General features: G+C 32.3%; 2 protein-coding genes across 2 annotated transcripts; both read right to left on the bottom strand.

The window, feature by feature from the left end:
* Positions 1-8,888: 8,888 nt before the first annotated feature.
* On the bottom strand, positions 8,889-9,449 carry LOC139426030 (uncharacterized). Its single transcript, XM_071183449.1, has one exon. The coding sequence runs from the start codon at positions 9,447-9,449 to the stop codon at positions 8,889-8,891; it is 561 nt and encodes a 186-aa protein (XP_071039550.1).
* Positions 9,450-23,880: 14,431 nt separating this feature from the next.
* Positions 23,881-24,345, bottom strand: LOC139426029 (general transcription factor II-I repeat domain-containing protein 2B-like). The gene has a single exon (XM_071183447.1). It carries the CDS (start codon positions 24,343-24,345, stop codon positions 23,881-23,883), a length of 465 nt encoding a protein of 154 aa, XP_071039548.1.
* Positions 24,346-27,320: the final 2,975 nt, after the last annotated feature.

Below are 27,320 nucleotides of genomic sequence, written 5' to 3'. Positions count from 1 at the left end.
CTCCAACACTAGAATTTTATCAGGGATAGAATTCGATGAACGGATATCACTAGTTGCCGTATTTGTGAAAGACCGGGAGAGCTGGATTAAGGCCACCGTGTTTTGAGCTTTAGCCATGATAGCTGTATTAAGATCATGGTTGTGTGTGTGATCTCACTTGTGTTGCTACTAGCAGTCGAGTGAGTGCAAAAACCTTATTTGCGTAAATGAGACTGAGAAGCAACAGTGAGAAGAAGACGATGATGCAGTCACAAATGGAAGTCAACTGTTCATTGTGGACCATCCATCGAAGTGGTTGTGATCATATCACGTCCGGGTCACCAATGTGGGGAAAGACCATAAGACAATGCCAACCTTCATCCGTCAAAAGGTACCTCAAGATTGAATCAAGTTAGCATGTCTTATATACTAGTGAATTGATGTTTAATAATTGTAGTGGTTGTTACGCCACAAAGCTATTTATCCATTGTGGTATTTATTTTTTTTACTCTCTAAAGTTCTTTATATTATAAGCTCGAGGTTGAGTTGATGTTGTTGTCTTATGAGACATTTCAATAATAACAAGTCTATTTTAATCCAATTCTTGCTTTCCTGGTGAGTTGATGCTAATAGTAGTAATAAGAAAGAGGGAGATTAGATAGAGGATGCCAGAAATAAATCATTACATTTATATTGAAAAACAAAGATCAATGCGATGCAACTACGGGTGTAAGGGAGCAGAGCCTCCTTGGTTTTATAAAATAAGTACATTTCAATAAATTTCGTTTGCTTTTAAATGAATACAATTTATTTGCAACGAAGTAGAGGGAGGCATTACAGTATTTCTAATACTCAAAATTAGCTTTCTCTTTCTGACGTAGCACTTGATTATAACTATATAACACTCTTGTCCGGCTATACGCTTCTGAAGCTTGGACAATGACAAAACTGGAGGAAAATTGTATCACAATATTTGAGAGAAAGATTTTGCGGGGTATTCTTGGTGGTGTAAATGAAAACAGTAACTGGAGAAGGAGATTTAACTTTGAACTGTACAAGATTTATAAACAACCTGATATTATCAGATACATAAAAATAAATAGAATGAATTCGAATGAGTGATGACAATACTATAATAAAAAAGATACTGCTTTTTAGACCCACTGGAACAAGAAAGCGGGGAAGGCCGCTGTTGAGATGGATTGATTTGGTGGAGTCTGATTTTCTTGCAATTAATGAAAAGAATTGGAGATCAAAAATAAATCGAAAGTAGTCATGGAGAAATCTTCAGAGGAAAGCATTAGCTCACATTGGGCTGTCTGGCTAACTATGATGATGATGATGAGTTAAATTATATTTCTTATAAAATCTCAGAAATTTTTTTTATCTGTACAGTATCTACTCAATTAGAGATCAAAATAATCCAATTTTTTTCTGAAACTCTCCCCATGAATAGCAGCTTGCAAGTTTAACTGTTACTTCGGTGTTCACCAAAACAACTATAAATAAAAGTTAATTTAAATTATCCACAAATACCATTTCAAAAAAAAATTTCATTAAAAATTTTTTTTAAGAATATATCCTTAATTTACAAGAACTTTCCAGTTTTATTTATATTTAGTAATATCGCCAATGCGATAAGTTTTGGAAGCAAGCACGTTTGGAAAAACAATTTTTAACATTTTTAAAGCAATTTCCAAAAAACTATTAACAATGAGATAGTTTCTAAAAAGCTGATATTTAATATCCTAGAACTGATTATTACACGCGTGCATACCAAAGCACCGCCTAGGACAGTTATAATTCTTCATATTTCTTTTTTTTTTAATTTTCTAAAAAATTTATGCCTACATGCAAAATACACAGATTTTTCATAGGATGCCTGTTAGACTCTTAATCATTAACAAAACATTAATGAATGTAGCAATCTATTTTGCAGCTATTTTTAGTATATGCATATAGGTACAAAAATACAGGTTCAAAATAATAGGTACAAAATACTGTATATGATACTGGTACAGCAGAATCTCTTGGGAGCGACCACTCTCTGCTACACAGTAAAATGGTCGCTAATGGAGCTTGGTCGTTCTCAGGTTTAACCTCCATTGCTTACAAAATGTTATCGAAGGTACATGAATTTTAGAGAGCAATTTAAATTTTATTCAGTGTCATTTATTTAGAGATGAAATGCCACTTGTGTTGGCGTCACGAAAACCGAATCGATGTATAAAATTCAGCATCCATAAAAATTATCTTTACTGACATAGTTATGAGTAAATACGCATTTGACAATTGTGAATGATAGAACTATTTTAAATTCATAAAGAATTATGTTTTTTTGTTTAAGTTTACAATTATATTTATATCACAAAAATTATTTAGCTTTAAAAAAATGAGAAGAGGTTTGTTTGTTTAAGATGCTTCAGTTTTTCCAAAATTACCTTTATTTTCTACCTTAACTTCCAACTCTAAATATAAATCATTGATAGTGTCGTCTTAAGTGCACTCTGTCTGCAGCATGACGTTGTCGATCTCTCTCAGAGATCCTCATAAAGAGCTATTTAAGAGCCACTGACAAATATTTTGAATTTACTTATTTGTTTCGTTAATATTTTTTGTTTTTATATTTTCTCGTGTTTCGATGTTTGACCTTTTCCGCATTTGGTGCAGAGGTTTGTCCGGTTGTTGGGAGAGGTTCTGATAGTCGCTCCAAAAGGTGTTTTTCCACACAAAGTCTGTGGAAAAAATTTTTTGCCTCCCAAAAGTGGTCACTACACAGAAGTGGTGCATCCTGGAGGTTTCATTGTATTTTAATTTTTGAAACTTATCAAGTTTTGGTAATTTAAAATTCTTATAATCTANCATTGATAGAATTCTTCTACATAAGTACAATACTATGTCTTTGATGATAAAATACTATGTTTTTGACGATAATATATTATGTCTTTGTGCTAGAACATTGTGTTCATTGGCGAGCGAGCGCAGCGAGCCATGGTTCACGGCGTGAACCACATAGGATTGCGTAGCAATTCTCGGGGGTTGGCGAGCGTTAGCGAGCAGGGGGTCGAGCCTCCTAGTATTATAAAATACGTAAATAAAAAGTTATAATTAGCAATTTACTTCAATTTATAGTGCTTTTTTCTTCTATTTTCCCAATTTTAAGATTAACTGAATAAGATTGAAAACCATTTTAGAGTAAATAATATAAAAATATCGATGCCAAATTTTGTTTGGACAAATATCAATAAATAGATTTTACAGTTATCAAATTTTGCTGTAGTAAAACGTGAAATTCTATTAACTTTCTAAAAATACAAGACACTAATTGTTTCTAATCAATGAATTCTTGTTTTCCGGTTTGATTAATACGGTAATTTGTTCGAGTATTATTAAATTTCGAGTTTTTTCAAGGTTTTAATCACTAATATTCAAAAGATATCTTTGCAGAACGAAGAAAATTTTTGATAGAAATATTAAATTTTAATTTAAATTTTTACATTTTTTCAAGCAGTTACTTTTATTACAAAACGGGTAACAGAAAATGAATGACCCTTGTCTAACTTTTTTTACAAATCCTCATCATCATGATCAATTTCATGAAATGTGTGGTAATCTAAATATTTTGAAGGATCACTTCAATGTGCAAATTAAATAATGCAAGCGACAATTCAAGTTACGAAACTAAACAAAATATGGGCCGGAATAGCCTGGTCGGTAGGACGCTTGGCCCAGGTTCAAGTGGTTCGTGGGTTCGAGCCCCCGAAGACTCCCAGTGTAGTAAATGGAGACTGATGCACGTTAAATCTGTCGAGTCGCAAAGTCCTCCATGTTCTCATAACATATCAAAACCTCTGGGGGTACTGAACTGGAGATAGATCGTTCTCTGATTCAGGTCAAAATTATGATCTGTGGATGAATGAATGGATGTATGAATGGGTACGCCTTATAAACGGGTGCGACGAATGGGTGTGGCAGAAGTCAAATTCCGGGCCATAGATGGCGCCACTGGAAAGCAAGAACAATCGAATCCCACTGCCTAAACAGGCATACACAACAACTCAACAAAATAACGTACTTCCTCAGAATATACGAAACTGTTTTTTAGAAAGATTTGTTGTTCTTGTCCTCAGGACAGCCTGATATATCATGGTTCTGACTCTAATTGCATAATAAGGAGTAAATCCGAAAGATAGACTAGATATTTTTACTCTTTGTGTCTATATCTCTAGAATTATTTGAACAAAATAAATAAATATTGCACACTCTTACAAAATTAAAATACACTAAAGTCATTTCATACACGAAATAACTAAGTAGCAAATATTTTTTATTATTGATTTTAATAGGGAGCGATGAGGTTTTCAATTGCAAGCTATATGATTTTTTGTGCATTCACTTATATGCTATATTAAAATACAAAATCAAAAATTAGTCGAATTCGATTTATTAGCTTTTTTTTCAGAAATAAAAACCTTAGTGAAGTTTCACATTGGAATTTTAATTCCTCGAAAATCATTTAATCAATTTCGTTCAAATTTTGGTTCACTTAACTCAAAAGTATGTAGAAAATGGTAAAGCAAATTTTATACCTTACAACTCAAAATATTTTCGGAAATGATTAAATATGAAAAGATGGTTCTTTCTTTCGGTCGGCTGTAAAAAAAAAATTCATCAAACTGCTATTGACATCAGAGTTGAGGTAATAGATATTACTGATACTGAGGTAATAGATAACTAATATATTGCAATTCTGATATATACTAATACTATTATGATATTATAATAATGATAGTAGTAATATATCAGTACTGTTTTGATAGATTTCTTGCAGGCCCCGAAACGTTTAAGTATATAAAAATAATAATTATAAAAAATTATTTTTAATTCGATCGTGTTTGAACAATCGAGTTTAATAAATTGGTAAAATTTGTTTCAATCACAAATTTAATCCAAGAGATAAGGTGACTACTAACGAAATCTTCTTCAGATGAAAATAGGTGTTTCATATTTAAATTTATAGTTGAAAATAACGTATCTATAATTATTTTTGCTTGATACGCATCATTTCCCCGAAATAGCCTGGCGACTTTACGAATTTTAAAAGTGCATCGCATAAATATTCACAATCAAGAGAAGGGCGCACTCCTTGACAGTTGGATCGTCGCCAACTTGGCCACCATTTTGCCAACTAAAGGCTTATCTACTACATTACCGAAGTCCGATAAGTGTGCCAATTAAATAACGGTTCATTATTATCAGATGTTTAATGTTGCACTTCTTTTTAAATAATTTTTAAAATAGTGTTTTTTAAACTACTGAAATATATTTTGTAACTTTATTTTCAGTTTAGAATAGGGAATTGAATAAGGCATGTCAAAATTTCTAAACTGTTAATAGGGGTCAAATAAAATTTAAAACGACAATAAGTATCTATAGCTTTCCTCCACTCCATTTCACATACAGGAGAGAATGTACCCATTGAAACAGCTATATTGTTCACTGTCAAAAATGCCCTAAAAATTGGCTTTACCTGGTTTTTGCACAGGGACTAATCAATTAGCATATCTGAGATATAACCCCAAATGAATATTTGAATAGGTATTCAGTGAATGAAAATCCAATGAATAGCATCATAAGTTAGTCAGGGAGATGCATATTTATTTAGCTGGCAGACAACGAAAAAAAAAATTATTAAAAAAAATAATGATCAAGCAAACATTAAAAATCATATAAAATGACAAAATATTTTATTTCATTCGTAAAAAATGAAAACAATTTTAAAATTTAGAAAAAAATGATTGCTTTATTACTAATGGAACGTACATGCGACTAAGACTCAAATGAGAGCATTTTGGGTACTAGCAGGCCATTATAGTCGAAAAATACTAATGTCCTTTGTCTTAGTTGCGCCAATAACTTGACACGTTAAAAGGCAAAATTAAAAAAGAGATAAATAACCTGAACTATTGAATGCGAAGAAGCCTTTAAGAAACTAAAAATATCCTACACTCTTCTCGCCTAATTATGAACAAGAATTAATGTTGCAAACATATGTTTTTGAAATTTATGTGGGTATGGTACTAACACAACTAGCTAGTGAGGGTTATAAACATCCCATAGCACATTTCAGTAGAAAGTTTAGGGAATCCGAAAAAAATATTGTACAACGGAAAAAGAAAGTGCTAGCGTATGACTATGATGGCATATTCCTTGCTATCAAAAAGTTACAACGCTATTTACATGGGCAAAAGTTTACCATTCAGATAGGTCATCACCCGTTAAACAACTGGCTGAAAACTGGCTAGTTCAAATAACAAACTTATGCGCTGGGCACTACAAACGCTTAATTTCAAAATTGCGCATAGAGCGAACTCTATAAGAATGCAGAGAAGTTTAGTAAAGCATCCTTGGGCTCTTAATTTAAATTAGACAATAGTTAATTGATGGGAAGGTATATATAAATAATGTTTCTTTTTTTGTCATTAATATTTAATACAGTTCAGTCTAATTTACTTATTTATATTTATGATTTACTTCGAAAAAAAAGGGAAAAAAATAACTCGTAAAGAATTTAGTCTACTTAAAGTTTAAGTAGTGAAATTTAAAATGTAAATATTAAACTTTGTGAAAATAACAACTTTTCTCTCGTATTACCAAAGAAAAGTTCTTCAAAAGGGAAGGAGTTTGTAAGAGTTCTGAAAATATCTAACTTACAAAAACATACATCGAATAAAAATAGAAACAGTACAGCGAAATCAAGAAGAAGAAAAAATCAATAAAAAATCATGCAAATTTCGGAACTTAACGGAATTTTTTTTTTATTTTTACTGGAATTGAAAATGTTATATGCTTTGGTGCCTTTTTAAATAATTTTTTTTAGAGAAAAACTTTCTTATCTTCAGTACAGCTTAATTCGGTACATTATATATCACTTATCGCGAGAGAAGGGGTAAAAAATGAACCATATGCTGAAATATAGGTAAAAGTAAAGTGAATAAATAAGTGTAGAATAATGTGGCTCTATAAATTGTTTAACATACAAATCTTTAAGTTGATAAGTATATCTCCACATTCATTTACTTATTTTAAATCTATTAAATTTCAAAATGGAATTATAAGTGTAATGGAATAATGAGTGTAATAAAATTACATTAATTTTCTTTCCTTCTAACTTAGGCAGTTGTTTCTAATTTAATAACTCTATTGTCAAAGTATTTATTTTTGTTTTATCTTCTACGAAGTCTGACGCACTTCATATAAAATGATCTACATAACAAACAACCCTAAAAAACGGATCTAGGGTTACCATAGCTGTCTGGTTAAATGTGACAGGATGATGTTTTATAAAACATAAATGACGTTTCTGCTTTAAAATATGACACAAAATTGTATCGTTTATGAAAATATTTTTACGTCAGCTATAAAATATGAAATATGCACAAATTTTACACCAATCCATTCTTACAGAGCTAATTTATACTAGTAAAATTAGCGTACCAAAATAAAAGTCCTTTATTTCTGATGTAGAACAGGCATTTTATTTCAATGACTTAATATTCTTTGCATTTTTATGAAGCCCTTATAGCTTAAATTTTACCAGCCTTTTTTCTTTAAAAGAAATTGAAAAAAAAATTACTCAAGTTAAAAATAAAATGAAAGTTTTTTATATGCTGTTTTATGTATTGAAAACTTAATATGTCGATTTTTTTCCTTTACGACTTTAATGCAGATCAACTAGAAAAGGGATAGTAAAAAAAGAGAACTTATTTCATAGAATAAGACAACTAATTTATCTTTGATATAAATTTATTATCTTACTTTATATAAAATCATAAGTAGTCAATAAAAGGATAAATATTCAAATTCGAATTTTATAAAGTAGAAGTTGAAAGTCATGTTTTTTTTCCAACAATGAACAGAAAAATGGAATATCTATATATAAATATAAAGACACAAGAGGATGGAAGGAAACACCATCAAGAAGAGCTCAGTATTTTAATAATGTATTCACACATCCATTTTACAATAATAAGTAACAACAATGACTAAAAAAAGAAAGTCACTTAAAAGTTTACCCAAACTGTTTGGGGTAAAATAAGAACCAGGGAAGGTTCGCGTGTCTCTGGGATCATCTCACTTGTTGAGAGTAAAAAAAAAAAAAAAAAACTAAGACGATTGTTTTTGTTTGTGCGGATAGAGAGGTAGCGCCATCTGTTGCTACTAATTAACTATCCGTTACAACCTCCCCCTCTGACCCGGAAGACGTCCCGACCAGGGGTCAGCAGGTGAGGCACTCTGAGAATCTTTATGTTCTCGAGCACTCGCAGAGCTGGATTTAATTGTTCTGGCAGGTCTTCCTCTTCTGCGCAAAGCTTGTACAGGTGGAGTTTTATTTCGTCTGAATGGAGTCAACGGCATTGTTGTCAGTTTGGCATCGTTGTCAGTTTTGATCATTAAAGGTAAAAGCAGCAGCGCTTGGCACCGCCGCTCATATGGTCGACTCGGAGCTTTGCTCCCTTCAGGCATCCTTTATCCGTCGACGCAGTAGTGTTGCTTTTATGTGCGTGGCTCGGGGCCGTGGACCCTCGAGTGTCAATGCACCGCCGGCTCCGCCGTCTGATTTGAGGATCTTCGCAATGATAGTCACCAAGCATACTCCGGATGCCCCAAAACATGGGGTGGGACGGATTAAGCCTCGCTTCTATCAGAGTAGTAGCGCATTCTTTTGCTGTTGCTTTTTCCAGTGCAAACAGCTCAACCCATTTAGTGGTAACATCTTCCAAAATATATATCCACTTCTTTCCATGACTTTCAGGAAGAAGGTCAAGCAAATCTATTGACAATGTTTCAAATATTTGTGATGAAACTGGAGTTCTAATTATACCAGCAGGTTTCTAGTTGGATGACTTTTATCGCATGCATTCAATACAATATGTCACATAATTGGTTATGTACTTCCTCATTCCCATCCAGTAGTACCTTCTCGAAATTCTGTCAAAAGTGCCTTCCGCACCGTGACCTGCGGTGGGAGCATCGTGATGGAATTTAAGAATTTGTTCTCTGTCATGTTCTGGAATGACTAGATGTGCTTCATCAGAATCTGGAACATATCTGTAGAGGATACCTCGATTCATTAAAAACCTTCTTTCTGTCCAGTTTCTGTATTCTTCAGTCAAGTTGACTATTTCAAGACTATCAATTATTTCCTTTAAATTTTCATCTTGTAGTTGGCTTTTTCTGATTTCCTTAGGACTTCTAGTAGGAAAATATATCGTAGCAACAGTGGGTTGGTAGACTGTCACAGCACATATCTCGCATAGGTTGTCTCCATGAGGACAGACAGGACGAGAGAGCATGCCAGGAACTACACTGCATTTGCCGGAGACGTACTCAATATGGAGATAAACTCTTGAAGTAGCAAAACCCATCGAGTAAGTTGTCCTGAGGGGGACTTTAGAGACATAAGCCATTTTAAAGCGTGATGATCTGTATCAACGGTAACTTCTTGTCTCTCAATGCAGCATCTGAATTTTCCTAGAGCCCAAACGACGGCAAGAGCTTCACGCTCAGTTGCTGAATAATTGCGTTCGGCACTGGTTAGAAGTCGGCTTGCGTACTCAACGGGATGTTGATCTTCATTGGTCTTTCCTTGAAGAAGGACAGCACCAAGAGAGTATGCACTCGCATCAGTACGTATAACATAACGATGTGTTGGGATCGCACTACTTCTGAAAAGGTGGAGACGTCAGCAAAGCCTTTAAAGTGTTGAAAGAAATTTGTTCATTTTCTGTCCATCACCAAGAGAAGGACTTTTTGGTGAAGTAATTGAGAGCTCGCGCCACTTCGGACAAGTTTCGGAATGAACCTTCTGTACCAGGAGCATGCTTGCAGAAAGGACTGCACTTGTTTTACAGTCCTGGGTTTAGGTATATTCAGAATAGGGGCTGCTTTATCAGGATCAGCTTGTAGACATTTCGGGGTAATAAAATATTCCAGATATTTGACCTTTGAGCATGTGAAGTTGCATTTTTCGTGGTTAGCAACTCGTTTGAACGAGGAAAGTCTTTGAAAAACTTCTTTCAAATTTTCTAAGTGTTCTTCAAAAGTTTCTGTTAGAACAATTCAAGGTAAGATAAAATAAAGATATTTTTCAGACCATTTCTAAAATTATCGATGAGTCTCTGGACTGTCGCAGGTGCGTTCTTTAATCCAAAAGCCACTCCTAAAAAGCGGTAAATTCCGAACGGACAAGTGAAAGCTGTCTTGTCTCGGTCCGCAGCAGCTACATTCATCTGATGATAGTCAACTTCCAAGTCGATTGTGGACATATAACGAGTGTGCTTAGCATCAGCAAGTAGGTCATCAATGCGTGGGAGAGGATAGGAATCCGTCTTGGTGTAGGCATTCAGTCTTCCATAATCCACACTAAATCTAACACTTCCATTTGTCTTAGTTGTGATAACAACATATACTGCGCATGATGATTCACATGGTTCTATTATACCTTCATCTAAGAGCCTATTTATTTCATTCTTCGTGATTTCTTCTCTTGCTGGGGACACTCGATAAGGAGGCACAGATCCAGGCGGATGGTTCTGTGTTTCGATGTGATGTTCAATAAAAGGAGTTGCTTCTCCCCCTAGTCGGAAACTACTTTTATACTTAAATAACGCTTCGTTCAATTTCTTCCTCTAGATGTGGATTTTGATGATGGTAGTTAGGTGGGTACCTTCATCTTCACGTAACTGTTTAGGATGATCTTTCAGTTCAAACTGCTGAATGTATGTCAGATGAGTATCTTCATCTTCATGCAAGTGATCAGAGTGATCGATTTTTTGACGGTTAACGGTGCAGCAGAATGGGAAACATTAAATTCTACAGCATCACAAGACTGTTGAGTCTGTTCTACAAAATGAAATTGACGTTTAGACTGATCATTTAAAAACCAGATTTTCCTTTTTTAGTTGAGAACAATTCTGGATAATTCTAGAAAGTCAACACCCAAAAGAGTGCTGTTCTTCTTTGTTCCAGGAATGGCAATAAGGTTTAGGGCAAGGATGGGCAAACTTTCTTCGTGGAGGGCAAAAAATCAGAGAGAAAAAGTTTGGCGGGCCAAGTAAAAACTTCTGGAATAAAAAAAATCATACTTAAGTTTTAATTTAAATATTTAATGAGATGTTAATTTGTTACACTGTTTATCTTCTTGAAAAAATTTTGCCCTCCTGATTAATTCTTTAAAAAGACATTCTGCATTTTGTCTTCTTTCCCATTCAGGCATTGCTTGGTAGTTGGCATTCCTGCGCTTGGCTGTAAAATGTCGGTTGATGTCATATTCCTTAAAAACTGCTACAGCTTCATTGCAGATAAGACATATTGGTTTATTTTTTACAACTGTAAAAAAATATTTCCAAGTCCATTTATCATTGAACGCATGGCACTCTGAATCAACTTTGCGTTTTTAGTAGCCATTTTGGGGTTAAAAAAAGTTTACAAATAACTCAAACAAGCACTAGCTATTTCATACATTTAATAATTTCACCATTATTTACAATAACGTTATATGTGCGCAATCTTTTCAAACTTAATAAATTATATTAGAGCTCGTGTCGGCAGAAAAATCAGCTTGTTGGAGCTTAAAATGTGCAGTCTGCCACATGTGAAGTACAATTCACCTATATTGGATTCCGTATGTCTGCTCCTCGAGAAAGACAAACGCTCATTGGCGCCAATCTACGGCTATGCTACAAAGAACTTCTGCTTTCAACATTTTACCAATTGAAGCAGTCTATTTCCATCAATCGCCTCGGATCGGCAAGTAGAAATTCTATTCGCGGGCCGGATAAAACCCTCTGGAGGGCCACAGTTGGCCCGCGGGCCGTTGTTTGCCCATCCCTGGTTTAGGGCAATGTACGATCTCCGAGACGAATTTTCACGCAGGTGGTATAGACTTCTTTCTCGATCTTGCTACCGTCTGCTAGAACTGGTTGCGAAGGTTGTTCATTGATTTTTCAATATATTGTAAAGGGTTTCACCAGCAATTAAATGACTAGCGACAGTGTCTGCGCAAGCAGTACCCATGACTCTATTAATAGTCACTTCTAAGGTTTCCTACTGTCTTGACGGACTAGATGCCGATTGAAAAATAGCCTTGCTGAGGATACCATGGTTTTTTTGTCTCTTCCTTTACAAGTAGGACATTTAGGTTTAATGACGCCTTGCGTGCCACATCCATAGCATACGACGTCAGGAGAATCTTTCTTTTAATCTCTGGATCCTTACCTATCTTTCTTATCAATTCTCTAGAAATGGGGTTTTCTCTCTTGAGGTGGTTGCGTAGGAGGAAACATCTTTCGATGAAAAAATGGTACAGATTTCTTCATACCACAACGGACGTTTTCGTAACTATCGATCTTTTTGACTAGATTAACCGAAGTGATCAATTCTGACCAAATGTCAATGAAGTGTTCCTTGACCTCGGGCGGTACTTCTTTTTAATCTGATCTGCAATGATCATTTGTTTTAGTTTTTTTAAAATCATCGACTTTCAGTTCCTCAAGCCAACTTTCGAAGAAGAAGTTTCTCCATGTCTTCTGGGTCCATGCATCTGGGTCCTTCTTGTGTTGAACGAAGAGTTAACGAAAATTGTCTCCAGTAAACTTGAATCTTCGTAGAAGCATTTCTTTTATTTTCTTATACTCCTGTGTTTCCTCCGGTTCTCGGACAATGAGATCTGATGGAAGGGCTCCAATCTGAGAGCTGTTTGTTTTTCTTATTTATGATACCACAATCTATAAAAAATATAACGAGCTATTCTTCAGATTTAAAAAAAAAACTTCACACAAATAATTATTAAATTTATGAACTAGTGAAAAATAATAAACACGATAATTAAAACCAATAATATAAATAGATTAAATTTTTGTAACAAACAAATCGTCAACAAGCTTAGTCGTTGAAGGGCGCTGAACACATTTGATCAGGAAGAGTTACCCTTGCTACTGTTTGCCTTTTCAACTGCTCTAGCATTAAAGCAGAAATTCTTTATCTTATCACTGTAAGAAAAGCTAATAAATATCGAATTATAATGGCGATAATATTTGATTGGCTTCAAAGCGACGTTAATATCGATAATGTCTTTTATTGATGGTATGAATATAGATAAATATTTTTTATTGATGTATGGATTTTATATGAATATTAAAAAATATAACTGTATTGTAATCCATGCTTGTAATCCTTCATGCATGTGCAGCAAAATCTTTCCAGGATATCCTAGACAAATCAAAAAGACATAGATAATATATAAACAGACATTACATTAAAGAATAACGATAAGCAAAAGAAGTTTGTAAAATTTGTCCTGGTTATTATCACAATTTTTCGTTACTATCAATACAACGGTTTGCACGTTTATTTATTATTAATTCGAAAAAAGAAGCACTGAAACTACATTTCTCTACAATTTTCTACGTTTTCTTAAGTGCTTGTGTAGTAATAATAATTTTCTTACGTTTAATATTAACACACAGTCAGAAGAAGTGTTTTTTATTGTTTCATAGGACGTTGTTATAAAAACAGTGTTGTAAAGTAGTTATAATTTTCAATATTAATATAAGTTCGTAATTATTTTTTTCGTCGTAATTCTTGTACACTTTTTTACACTCCTTGATAATTTCAAATTTCTAAGTTCTATAGATTTTGCAGCTCAAAACAAAATGAAACATAAGTTGAATACCTTAAACACTGTCGGCCTATTCGATTTTATAATATACCGAGAAATTACAAACAGCTGACACTAGAAGAAAAAAAAAACAGAAAAAATGCAAAGACTGTGATATTGTTCATAACATATTTACTTTCTTTATCTAATTTATTATTTATTTATTATTCATTTAGCATTTTTACTTTTATTTTGATTTTTAGTTCCAACTTGGAACTTTTTGTGAGTTTCTCATTTGTTCTTCGAGGCAAGCTCTAAGCTAATCTACTTCTTTTGATATATTTCTGTAGTAAGCTCTAACTCAATATAGATCTTTCGATGCAATGTTTCCATCATGGAACATTTGAGTTCTTTTTTTTCCCCAGAATTTTCTTAACTTCTTCTAATAAGAAGAGAAATGAAAATTATTAAAGCAATTAGAAACTACACTTCCAGGGGAAAAACGCGCTATGCAGCGGAAATTCCAAAAGGAAATTGAAACCAAAAGAATTAATAAAGAAAAACAATGGAAAAATGAAGAAAAAAAAATGAAAAATATTGTTAACCGAAACTGACGTCGTCATGGGGTACCTACCCCAGAAGTCATAAATGCAAAACAGCGATTCTACAATGGCTGTTTGAAACTCAGCGAACTTCAGATAGATGAATATATCACCTAGTCTGAGAATTAAAGGCGATCGCTGCGCTGAATGCTGATCACATTGCTGCCATGATGCCATTGTTCTTCGTAACTTAACTCACGGCCTTGATGACTGGCAGACTGGGTGTTGAGAGAGAACTTTATTTTATTTTATTTTTTCTCAATGGAACCTTTAAAAAATATAAAATCATTTGGTTACGGAAATATATAATTAATATGTTTTTTAACACTTGTGCTTCGTTGTTTTGATTATCAAGATTATATTGTTGTATATTATTGTCTTGTTTTAGCGGTGATCTTAAATTTTAAGAAAATGTTCCATGTTTTTTCCCTTTCTCTTTCAAATTAGTTGAAAATTAATAATTGAATACATTTTGAGTTCCCTTAGTTATTTTAAAACATTTCAAGATTTTTAAATTCTTTTTAAAAAAAAATTTTTTTGTTGCAGTTTATTAAGAATAAAAAAAATATATATTTACAACGAACTTTTCTTAGAATGAGGGGAAAAAAGATTTAATTGGACTACATATTCACTTACTTTAGAATTCGTTTTGCAAGCTCATTAAACTACCGCGCTGTTTTTCAACTTATAAAACTCAGTTTCTGGTCGAAATTTACCTTCGTTATCTGCATCTGGCAATACTACTGCTATCTGATATGTTTGTTATTGTTTTGGCAACGTGCTGCTTGTTGGCTGTTTTGTTAGCTGTTATTAATATAAAATCTAATAAGGTAAGTGTAAGAAGTTTTCTATTCACGAAAGCAACGACCTATAGGGGGCGTTGTTTTTTGAGACGAATGACTGCTAGCAAAACAACACGATCATCAGTTACACTGGAGATTTCTTCAGTGTAGCATGGTAATAAACAGAAGAAAAAAATAATTATGTATGTATTTTATTTTCTTATTAGAGTTAAATTCTAATGCCTGCAAAATCGCTCTATTAAATTTAATGATCTAATATGAAAGGTCCATTCAAACTTAATGTTCAATACTTTTCTAAATCATATTACTTCAAACATTAAAATATGCAAAAAGTATACAGAAACACATAATGTTACATCATTTAACTTTGCAAAAAAAGTTTTTCGACAACAACTTTTATCCAAAAAAAATCAATATTTATAAACTAAAAAACGTAAAATAATGAATGCTTACGATAAAAAAATAAATAAGTACATAAATAAAAAATCGATTCTAAAAATTTCTTATAATGAAATAAAAAAAAATTTCATATTGCTTTTTTTAGTCTTAAAGTTTTTAATCAGATGTAGAAAATCATTCTGTAGAGAATTAACATCAAATTAGAACAAAAATTATTTACAAGTAAATTTTTTATTATAAAAATTATAACACTTACCTGCTTTATAAATCCGAAGAATTCCAAATTGAAATATTCTTCGTTTGAAAATTTTATTTTCAAATAATCTATGCATTGATTATCCCTTCATTACTTTTAGATAACATACCACACAGCAAAATTTTATAATTGTAAGATCTCGATATGAATTTTAATATATAGCTTAAAAACAGAATAGCTGAATTCTAGTTGAAATTATTCTTTCAAAACTGAGAAATACTTATCAAGAAAACGATAAAAATTTATAAATAATCAGCACAAATGATACTATTTCAAGTAATTCGGATGATTCTTTATTGTTGCTTTCCGTATTATATGGATACAGAAATTACTATTCTATAAAGAAGAAGAATATTCTATAACTATTACAGTTCTGCACGTTCTGAAATCACATTTATTTATTGGAATGAAGTAAACAATGTGGAATTAAATAACTTCCCTTTAATTTTTAATTAATTGAAGACAAAACAAATGTATTTTACCTTAATACACACATCTTTAACAATTTGCGATCATGAAATCGGAAGCTATCGGTTGCAAGTTTGTTGATAATGGAAAAGAAAAAAAAGATGGAAAAATGGTTCAACAATTTTTTTTTCGAATGGCAAGCACTGAACTTTATTCGTTTCGCCTTAGAAGATGCCAGAGTTTTTATTCATTTCGCGTTAACCAGTGGGCACCTCTGAACATTGCCCATGCCATACTGCCACAAACCCGTTCATAGGGTGGGCCACATTCACTCATCACACACAACAGAGGACAACACAAGAGGGAGAAACATCCATGCCCAGAGCGGGATTCGAGCCCGCGGGCATAGGCTTCGCAGTCAGGCGAGCTAACCGCTCGGCCACCAGGCCGGCTGTTCAACAAATAAAGGACGCGTTCTGTTTCCGAATGATTTACCAATGTTCTAAGTCGTTTTTTCGAGTTCTTCTGTGTTTTCTTTAAGGGAATTTTGCTTCTTATTTGCTGTTGAAGAAAATAAGCGTTTTACTCTACAAATGATTCTGATAGAACTAAATGAAAACTTAATAAATAAAAGCCTGAAATTATCCTCCCCGCTAGAGGGCGTATTCCAGCGTTGCGATTTCCATTATTTAGTTACTAACGTCATTTAGATCTAGAAAATCATAGTAAAAAACGGTGTAATATTGGAAATTTTAATATTATTTCTAGAAGTCGACATTGGTGCCGAAACACAGATTGGATTGGATAACACCCAATATCTAATTAGGGCACATTCCAATATAAATCACATTGGCGTAGGGAAATAATAAGTTTTTAAATGTAATAAAATTTTAAAAATAATAAATTTTTTAATTAATAAATTTCAGAAATATGAAAATAAGTACATAATTTGGAAATACTAACAAAAATGAAGAGATCCAGATTAATATTCAAACATAATTTATTCATTTACAATCCCTTTGATGTTTGTATACATAGACGGAATGTAATAATTTTTATGCAAAATAACAATCTTAAAAGTTAAATATTTTATACTTTTCATACATATCACAACATTCACGAGAAAAATACAAAATATTCACTCAGAAATATGATAGATAAGTATGTTTTTGTTGCTAAGGGTGTGCATTCAATTTATACTTTTTTTTTACTCAGTGCTTACAGTTTTGAAATCTGGAATCATCTGAAAATAATTTTCTGCATTTTAATAAGATACCAAATTTCTTGACATATTCTGCCTCATCTGAATTAAAATTTACAGTATAACTAAACTACTTTTTCTCAAACATAATTACCTAAATGATAAAAAAAAATTTAAAAATTCACTCAGTTTTTAAAAAAATTACTGTCATTTTTTTGACAAATTAGTAAATGGTGGTGAGTATTTGCGAAAAAGCTATATTTTTATTATATACTAGCAGCCAAAGGCGTCCAGCTGTCCGCCACGCTAAAGGTTTTAACAAATAAAGATTTTTAAAACATAGCAGAAAATCTGAATATTAGTGGACAATTAAAGTGTTCCTGTCCTGCAATTTTGTCTTCATATTCAGTTCTGCTGCAGATGTGTTATAGCTCTTGAGGATGTTTGAAGATGTAACTTTGCTATGGTAACCTAAGGCCCATGGTAACCTAACCTATAAAATAACTATCAGGTGGAGACTTGTTTTTTCTTTTTTTTTTTTAAGAAAAAGGCCTCAGAAATTGTAAAAGTATACAAAAGTTGCTTTCGAAATCATCATTGGCTAATAGCTGAAAACCTCTTCTAATCTTCTTTGACGTTTCTCTGATACTTCTTGGGCTCTAGAATTGCTTGTCGAAATTCGGTCATGTTCCATCCTTCTTTGACGTTCCACAGACGTTTCTTAGGCCCTTCTTCTTCTTTGAGAATCTCTTAATATCTTTTTCTTTGACAAAATACAAAGTTTTTTGGTAGGTGGTTTTGCCACGTCAGTAATCAGGTTTTTAAGAAGTCAACGAATACTTTAGAACAACAATTACTATGAAAGCAAATCATGAAACTTCAATACTAAAATCTAAGTGCTTACCTGCAAACTGAAACTTTCTGAAAATAACTAATTACTTTTAATAAAAACTGTTAAAATGAAAAATAGAAAAACCAAAGAGATCCAACGTAAGTGTGATCGTTCCTTCAAAAACAATTAAATTCCTATTTTATATATTATATAGCTACAACGCTTAAGGAAAAAAAAACTAAAATGCTGAATACATGAAAAGGATACGAAAACGAATTAATTTTTTATGGTATCAATTTCCATTTCTATATAATTTTTTATGGTATCTATTTCTATATTGCTACAAAAATTATCGTCTTCGCTTAAGAAAAAAATATAGAGCGTGGAAAGAAGAAGAAAAACTTATCATAACGATTATGAACAGCGACAAATATTGAGTATTGAGTATAGTTAAGTGCGGCGAGCTCTCTGCTTATCGCTTATAGCTCTGCGTTTCAATAGGTAAGGCTTAATTCAGGTTGGGGCTGGGTAGATAGCACAAGGTTGGAGCGAACTACTACAATCTGTTAGTTGTTTGGAAGAATTTTAGAGAGATTGGATTTTGGTCCGGGAGTTGAGAGACAAATATATCAAAGCGAAGCGTTCTATTTACGTATCGAATATGTTGCCACATTTTTAATACAAAAGTTAAACTTTTCTCCACTTTCATAAACGTAAACTAATGCGAACCTTAGAATTAAATTATTAATTCCTTCGCATATTATTGGTTTAAGTTGTCGAAAATTAATATTTCAATTGTAAGGTTCGCATTAGCATACATTTATAAGAGTGGAGAAAAGTATATGCATTTTTTAANTCTTTTTCTTTGACAAAATACAAAGTTTTTTGGAAGGCGGTTCTGCCATATCAGTAATCGGGTGTTTAAGAAGTCAACGAATACTTTAGAACAGCAATTATTATGGAAGCAAATCATGAAACTTCAATATTAAAATCTAAGTGCTTACCTGCAAACTGAAACTTTCTGAAAATAACTAATTACTTTTAATAAAAACTGTTAAAATGAAAAATAGAAAAACCAAAGAGATCCAACGTAAGTGTGATCGTTCCTTCAAAAACAATTAAATTCCTATTTTAAATATTATATAGCTACAACGCTTAAGGAAAAAAAAACTAAAATGCTAAATACATGAAAAGGATACGAAAACGAATTAATTTTTTATGGTATCAATTTCTATTTCTATATAATTTTATATGGTATCTATTTCTATATTGCTACAAAAATTATCGTCTTCGCTTAAGAAAAAAATATAGAGCGTGGAAAGAAGAAGAAAAACTTATTATAACAATTATGAACAGCGACAAATATTGAGTATTGAGTATAGTTAAGTGCGGCGAGCTCTCTGCTTATCGCTTATAGCTCTGCGTTTCAATAGGTAAGGCTTAATTCAGGTTGGGGCTGGGTAGATAGCACAAGGTTGGAGCGAACTACTACAATCTGTTAGTTGTTTGGAAGAATTTTAGAGAGATTGGATTTTGGTCCGGGAGTTGAGAGACAAATATATCAAAGCGAAGCGTTCTATTTACGTATCGAATATGTTGCCACATTTTTAATACAAAAGTTAAACTTTTCTCCACTTTCATAAACGTAAACTAATGCGAACCTTAGAATTAAATTATTAATTCCTTCGCATATTATTGGTTTAAGTTGTCGAAAATTAATATTTCAATTGTAAGGCTCGCATTAGCATACATTTATAAGAGTGGAGAAAAGTATATGCATTTTTTAATAGTTTTTTGAATATGGCTCTTTGAAGACGAAAAAGCATAGATTTTCTTACAGAATGACTGATAACTAAAACACTAATCCAAATTTTTGAAAAAGAATGAAAATACTTCTTCATTATGTCAAAACACAATTATGTGCCGAGTTTCGTGCCTGGGCGAGGCTTCTGGGGCGATATATTGTGATTACAGACAGACACATACACAGCCGCGTTTATTATTATGTATAGATTCATTATTATGTATCTTTGAGATTTATATCATTTTCATAGATCAGGTTACCAATGTTTATAGGTTTTTCAGAGTAAGTTTATGTTTGCCAGGTATTGTGTGGGTGGCTTAAGTGGTAAGAGTTTGGTCTCTGAAGCAAAACTAAGGTCCCAAATTTGATTCCTAGACTGGGCAAATTTTTAATCAGTTGGAAAAATTTAATTTACAGATTTTGGTATATAAAGTAAAATACATAACTTGAACAAAAAAAGCAATCGACCAATGATTGCCGCTAAAAATGTCACATGCCAAATCTAACTGAGGTAGCTAAACATATAGCGCTTTTAAAAACGGAAACTGAAATAACCAGAGAGCATCAGCTGCGGCAATCTCATACTATTAAGCTAGGCAGAAGTGAGTAGTCTTTGTCGATAGATCTCTCTTTTAGTATTTTGTCGAAAGCGCTTTTTTTCACGAATTTATTTATTACGAATTTATTTGACGATTTTTAATTTATATCACGAATTATACTATAGCACATTTCTAATAGGTTTAACGAATTACATGTCATTTATTTGAATTCAAATTTATTTTAATGACTTAGTATTTGCTAAAAAGATGTAATTTTTAAAAGAAAAAAAAAGTTTTGATATAGATTTGAATAATTGTTTTGAATTCTTAGAATTTTGTGCATTTGCAACGTACCTAAGTTAGTAGCGAGCGAAGCGAGATTGGTTTGCGAAGCAAACCATATAAGATTGCGTAGCAATTTTCGGGGGTTGGCGAGCGCTAGCGAGCAGGGGTCGCAGCCCACTAGTTTAATATAAAATAATTCAAATAACATATGCATAGATCTAAACAATATAATTCAAAACGACGAACCAGTAAACAAATCCAATTTTAGGTAAATCTAATATTAATGTAAATTTTCACAAAACTGATTCGATCAAATTCCAAAGGATTTTAAGTTGCTGCAGCATTATGCAGTATTAATTAAATGAAGGTCTTATTTAAATAGTGATTCAACTAAACCGTGCAGATATTATCTAGCATATCAGTCATATAATTAGTGTATTGTTTCTCTTGACATGTCTTATTTACTGCATCCTTTGTTTGGCTGCAGAAATCTGAAGGCATATTTGATTTCAAACTAGATAGGCATTTCTTGAATGCAGGCTGACTCTAATTTAATAATTGAGGGAGGGCCATTATTTAAATAACATTCCATGTGGTATAAAATTTTCATTACTGAAGTTTCTATTTATGTTTATCTTTTTATTAATCCAACTTATTCTATACTAAGCGTTCTGATTATTAAGTATCCATAAGAAAGATTCTACCAAATATGCAATATAAATTTTTTTTAATTAGGCGTTTAATATGCAATTGGTAAAAAGTATATTTATGTAATTCTGAGCAATGAATGATTCGAAAATTTTGTTTCGTTCTAAAATTTTGTTCTAAAATAATAGCAAATTAATATGTAAAAAAAGAATGTTGAAATAGTCATACTATTAATATAAATGGTGGGAAGATACTTAGAAAAGTACTGATCACAATTTATTAAAATTTAGCGACGTGCAACATTTGAAAATTCCTGTTATCTGTGCTTTTGTTTTGTAAATATTTCAACATTAAGTCCCCCATTCGTAAAAGAAGAGTGAATAAGGCAAAAGAATAAAAAAGTTAAGTCTTAAATAGGTCACAGACAGTCAAATAATTCTATTTCGAATGGAGCCAGTAAAAGAACCAAAATTAATTAGTTTAGTCTTCGTTTATTATATAGGTGGAATTTCATTTTGCAGACTGTAGTTTTGAGAAATAGCAATGAAACAAAAATAGATTCTTTTCCAGTTAAAGTTTTAAAAACCTTTTTTATTTTTCAGAAGGATCCCTGAAATAATTAGGTTATAGTAATAAATAATAATAATAACAAGTGATTAGTTTATTTGGCAATTCACAAAACTAATTCTAAACTCAAAATGTTTCCTAAAATAAAATAAAGAGTAACTTTTTACGAATGGAATTACGTCAGTAATAGGAATTGCGCCAGTAAAACTTATGATAGAATTTTAAATAGAGGAAGTAACTTGAATTGGATTTAATGTGGTACTTCTCATATTCTAAGCTAAACTATTTCTCAAAAAATGAACTATTATTTTATTTTCTGTCAAAAAGTCTAAAATTTCACATACTTCTCATTCAAGACATTATTATGAAAATAACTGAAGGTGACCTCTGTTCGTTTAGTTTGCTCTATTTAAAAGTAGTAAAGAATTATAAGGATGTGCCGGTAAGATTATGGGTATTTGACGGGGTGTTCAAGGTTTCTATAGATGATTAACAATAATCTATTTGCGAAATTAATATTTAATTAACATTAAAATGTATCGTTCAGAATGGAAGTTCAGAAATCGTCTAAAGCAGAGGTGTCAAACTCAATTTTGCAGAGGGCCATAGATTAAATTTAGAATGTGCTGGCGGGCCAGATTCAAGTTAAAAAAATTACTGAATTATTATAACATTTTATTTATTTAATTATATATAATATACGGTTGTTACCTAGTATATAATAGGACGGTTGTTAAAAATCATATCAAAGTTATAAAAGAGGGTAATTATTTTGAGGTCGAGGATCCAGATTCCTGACTTCTCTTGTTTTTGACAAGCTCATTGATGTCCGGTTTCATATTTGTTGTAACTATTTTAAGAATTGATTGGAGAAGTTCATTCGTAAGTCTTGTGCGATGTTTGTTCTTATTTATTTTCATGACGGAAAACATCTGCTCGCATAAATAGGTGCTACCAAACATGCACAGAATGCGTGCTGCATGCTTTTTTAATTCCGGGTAGTTATCCAAACTCTTGAAATATTGTGTATAAAATGTAAGAGCGTTAACCTCTTTAAATTTTTCTTTCAAAATACTGTCCGGTTGAAGATCTATCAACTCCATTTGCAAATGAACTGGTGCCTGTGAAGCTTCAAAATTGAATGGATTGTGGAAAATTGGGAATTCCATTTAATTCATTTTGGGAAAGTTTTCAAAACGATTGTTGAATTCCGTGATCAGATTTTGCAGAAGTTGAGAATATTGATCCAATTTTTTTGGTTCACAGTGCTAAATGATTTTAAATGAGGGAAATAATCCAAAGTTTGACTTTTTACCTGATTTTCCCACAGCCTCAACTTTGTTTCAAAGACTTGAATGCATGAACACATTTGAGTGACAATCAGATTTTTACCCTGTAACTTTACATTCAGATCAGTCAGGTGTTTATTCATATCTACCAAAAAGGCACAATCAATCCACCAGTCATTGTCATAATCAATTGGGTTGCCTTTTTCTAACATGAAAGCTTGAATTGGGTCACGTAATGCAAAAAATCTTTCTAAAACTACTCCTAGACTGAGCCAACGCACTTCGGTGAAATAAGGGACATCAGAAAAATTTTCGTCCAGATCATGTAAAAACTGCCTGAACTGTCGGTTATTTAGTCCTCTGCTCCTTATAAAATTTACTATTTTAATTATAGTTTGCATGACATGATCCATTTTTAAATGTTTGGATGCCAATGATTCCTGATGAATTATACAGTGAAATCCCACAAAATTCCATGATGTTTTCTGTTTTAATTTAGTTACAAAGCCTGAATGTTTGCCAGTCATGGCAGGGGCGCCATCCCTAGTTGTGCAGCTAAGTATATTCCAGTCGAGTTCCTATTCTGCTATCAAATGCTCAATTGCAGATTAAATATCATTTGCTGTTGTAGTACCTGTCAATGGAAAGCACTTTAATAGTTCTTCAGTTATTTCAAAGTTACTGTTAATACCTCGTATAAAAACAGCAAGTTGAACTGTATCAACAGTATCAGCACTCTCGTCAACAGCCAGTGAAAAGTTTGTAAATTCCTTAATTTTCTCCTTCAGTTGAAGACCCAAATTTTGAGATAAATCAGTTATTCTTGAAGCAACAGTGTTTCTTGACAGCGAAATATTTTGAATTACTGACTTTTGAAATGGAAATGAAACATCGGTAACATTCAACATACAGTCTTTAATAAAATCACCTTCAGAGAAAGGTTGTGATCTCTTTGCGATTTCTAATGCAATAATAAAACTTGATTTCAGGGCATCTTCGCTCTCATTATTAGCTTTAGTAAACATCGATTGTTGACCTTGAAGTTTAGATTTTAAAGATGACAATGTGCCCATTCTCATTTTTTCAGTGTAACAATCGAATTTTGATTTATGATTCGTATCATAGTGCCTCCTCAAGTTAAACTCCTTACAAACAGCAACTGTTTGATTGCAAATCAAACACAGTGGTTTACCTTTCCATTCTATGAAAAAATATGCAATTTCCCATTTAGACTGCAAAACTCTGCACTCACTATTAACTTTACGTTTTTGTGAAATTATGCCAAAATCTTAACAATTATAGAACTAGACACAACAATTATGGATATCGCACGCTTACGACACAAACAAATGCACAATACCTTCACAATCAGTACTTTTTATAAAATCCTTCTCCTACCGTATCGCTTCGATTCAACTGACTCACGTCGCGCCGACGCACTATCGATGAGGAAGGTTCTAGTCTAGACTCGAAGCGCGTGGAAGATTCCGCTTGTTGCTAAGAAATGGCCTTAAAACGCTGCCCTTCAAATTTTTTATAAATGTAGTGTGCGCATTTTAAAACTTCCGTAGAAGAATCGAGTGAAGTCTGGAAGCTCTAAAAAACATGATTCTTCTTTCTGTGACTTATCGCGATCGCGGGCCGTATTGATACGAACCGGGGGNTGACATGACTGGTCTAAAGAGCAGCAAGTCACACCAGTCAGAGAAATAAATAAATAAGGTTATTTTTCAAGGTAACTGTATTAACAAACTTATTCAAAATAATTATTGAAAGTTGTTCAACTAACGAAGGGAAAAAGTCTGGAAAGCAAAATGCAATGAAAGATTCGGATTAGAGACGATTTATCTGAACTATTCAGCTCAGAAGATAGAACGTTCACATCCTAAAGAGGTGACCCGGATTCGAATCCCTGAGGTGGCTGGTTGATACGAATTCTGCTCCCAGCTTGCACCAACCACAGTGCTCAGGAAATAATATCTTCAGTGCTAGACAGATAATGGATTAGAATCCCCTTACCGTCTGGATAATCGTTGGAGGTTTTCGTGATTTTCCTCTCCATGTAGCGCAAATAAGGGTTAGTTCCATTAAAAAGCCCTTCACAAAGTCTAATTTGCTACAATGCTTGATTCAGGAGTTCTCTTGTCTTCTGGTTAAGGGTTAAAATTACAAGGCCATGGAGTTGAACATTGCTAGTCGCAAACTGAGAATTGGGTGGCTGTTCAACTCTGGTTATAAAAAAAATTACAGTATGAATAATCAACTAACCTTTTAACTAAATTTATATTATTACCATGTGCAAATCTAATTCGAGCAAATCCGCGTCCCTAAAATTCGTCTAATATTTAATAAAGAGTCTTTTTTAATTTTTTTCAATGAATGTTAAGAGTTTCTCTAAAATCATCAAAATTGAAATTTTATAATTAAAATTCAATCTTATTAATTATAAACTTTGGATTATCCAGTAAAATATTACATAGTACACATCCAGTTCTGAGCTAATCCGAGGTAGCTAACAAATCAAACACGCTTCTGCACTTCAGTAAGAATGAGCTATAAAATAATCCCACTATCCCACATTTATGCTTCTGTTTTCATATTTTGTAATCTTGCAAACTTGTTACGAAAATATTTTGTATGAATTCTTAAGGACGCTCTGGTAAGTGTAAGCACATATGAATTCGATACTCGCTTTATAAATTACACTTTTTTTTCCATTTTGTATTTTCTGGAATTTTTGTTCTCCATTTTTTATAGATATGTTTTATTTTGCATCTTTTGCTTAATTTGTTTGATTTTCGTAACTATTGTATTAATATATTTTGTTTCGACTGTATTAATACAATATTAGAAAGCACTCTTTTTTGCTTTTATAATCGTGTGAGCTGATGGCGAGATCATATCTTTTCCTTTATTTTGCTCTCCTGCCTTTTAATGTTTAATTTTTAAAAAAAATTTCAAAAATTGTTTATAAAATAGTTTATTTATTAATATTTTTTTTCTTCTAAAAATGTAAACATTATTTTCCATGTTTTCATCGTATTTTTAACTTTATATATATATATATATATAAAATATGTGTGTGTGTGTGTGTGTGTAACGAATAGGTAACGTTTTCCCATTAACTTAGCTTTACACAAAATTTTTTCATTTTTTAACAATATTATCTTTCCTCACTACTATCAAAGAATAACTGTAATAAAATTTTAAAATTGAAAAGCTACTTTGTGTATCCATATTTTTGTTTGTTTTTTTTTTAAAAAAAAGAAAGAGAGAGAGAGAGACGAAGAAGAAAGTAAGAGCACTAGATGTCAGAGAGATGAAATACAAACACTTCTTAAAGACAGGACATACTTGTATAAGAATAAGCGAATGCTCCATTTATATTCCCTTTCGTAATGGAAATAGTAATTTGATGTGTGTTTATTATATTTTGGTTCACCGTATGAACTTAATTTACGATTTAAGTTATAAAAAGTTAGATTGCTCGTAATTTCAAAAATGACAAAAAAAAATTTTCAAGTTCATAACATGGGTGAAAATTTCGGAACTTCCCACACAATAACTACAACGTTAAATAGACTTGTCACAAAATATTTTATTGCGAAAATTATCCAAAAGGAATATATTTTTGTTTCAAATACCGATTCTTTACAAAACTTTTCCCTTGAATAGCAGAGTCGATAAATTTATAATTTGAAAAATCTTTAAGAAACTTGATTTTTTTTCAGAGCAAACAAATTCGCAAAATAACCAAAACCAGGATAAACCAAACATACTTAAAACAGCTAGAAAATAGCTGGTTTGAAGGAAATTTTGATTGCTGTATGAAAAGTGTGCACGGTTCCGCCGATTCATACACAAGACTGAAAAAAAAAACTTTCTGGGTGCTTGATGATCTGATATTCTGGTGCCTTTGTCTCATGCAGTTAGCAGGTCTGATTCAGGGTTAAAAAATATGACAGATCTTGACCCATAAATAAGTAATTTCAATAATATACTTAATCAGATCCTTCAGTTCAAAAGTTTTAATACATTCAATCTACCA

This window comes from Parasteatoda tepidariorum, chromosome 7, assembly GCF_043381705.1.
Source record: "Parasteatoda tepidariorum isolate YZ-2023 chromosome 7, CAS_Ptep_4.0, whole genome shotgun sequence".
Lineage (NCBI taxonomy): Eukaryota > Metazoa > Arthropoda > Arachnida > Araneae > Theridiidae > Parasteatoda > Parasteatoda tepidariorum.
This window is presented reverse-complemented; position numbering and strand designations above follow the sequence as displayed.

Bases quoted from the DNA above. Each gene is read 5' to 3' on its own strand.
- LOC139426030 (XM_071183449.1), bottom strand. From the start codon at position 9,449: ATGGCTTATGTCTCTAAAGTCCCCCTCAGGACAACTTACTCGATGGGT.
- LOC139426029 (XM_071183447.1), bottom strand. From the start codon at position 24,345: ATGGGCACATTGTCATCTTTAAAATCTAAACTTCAAGGTCAACAATCG.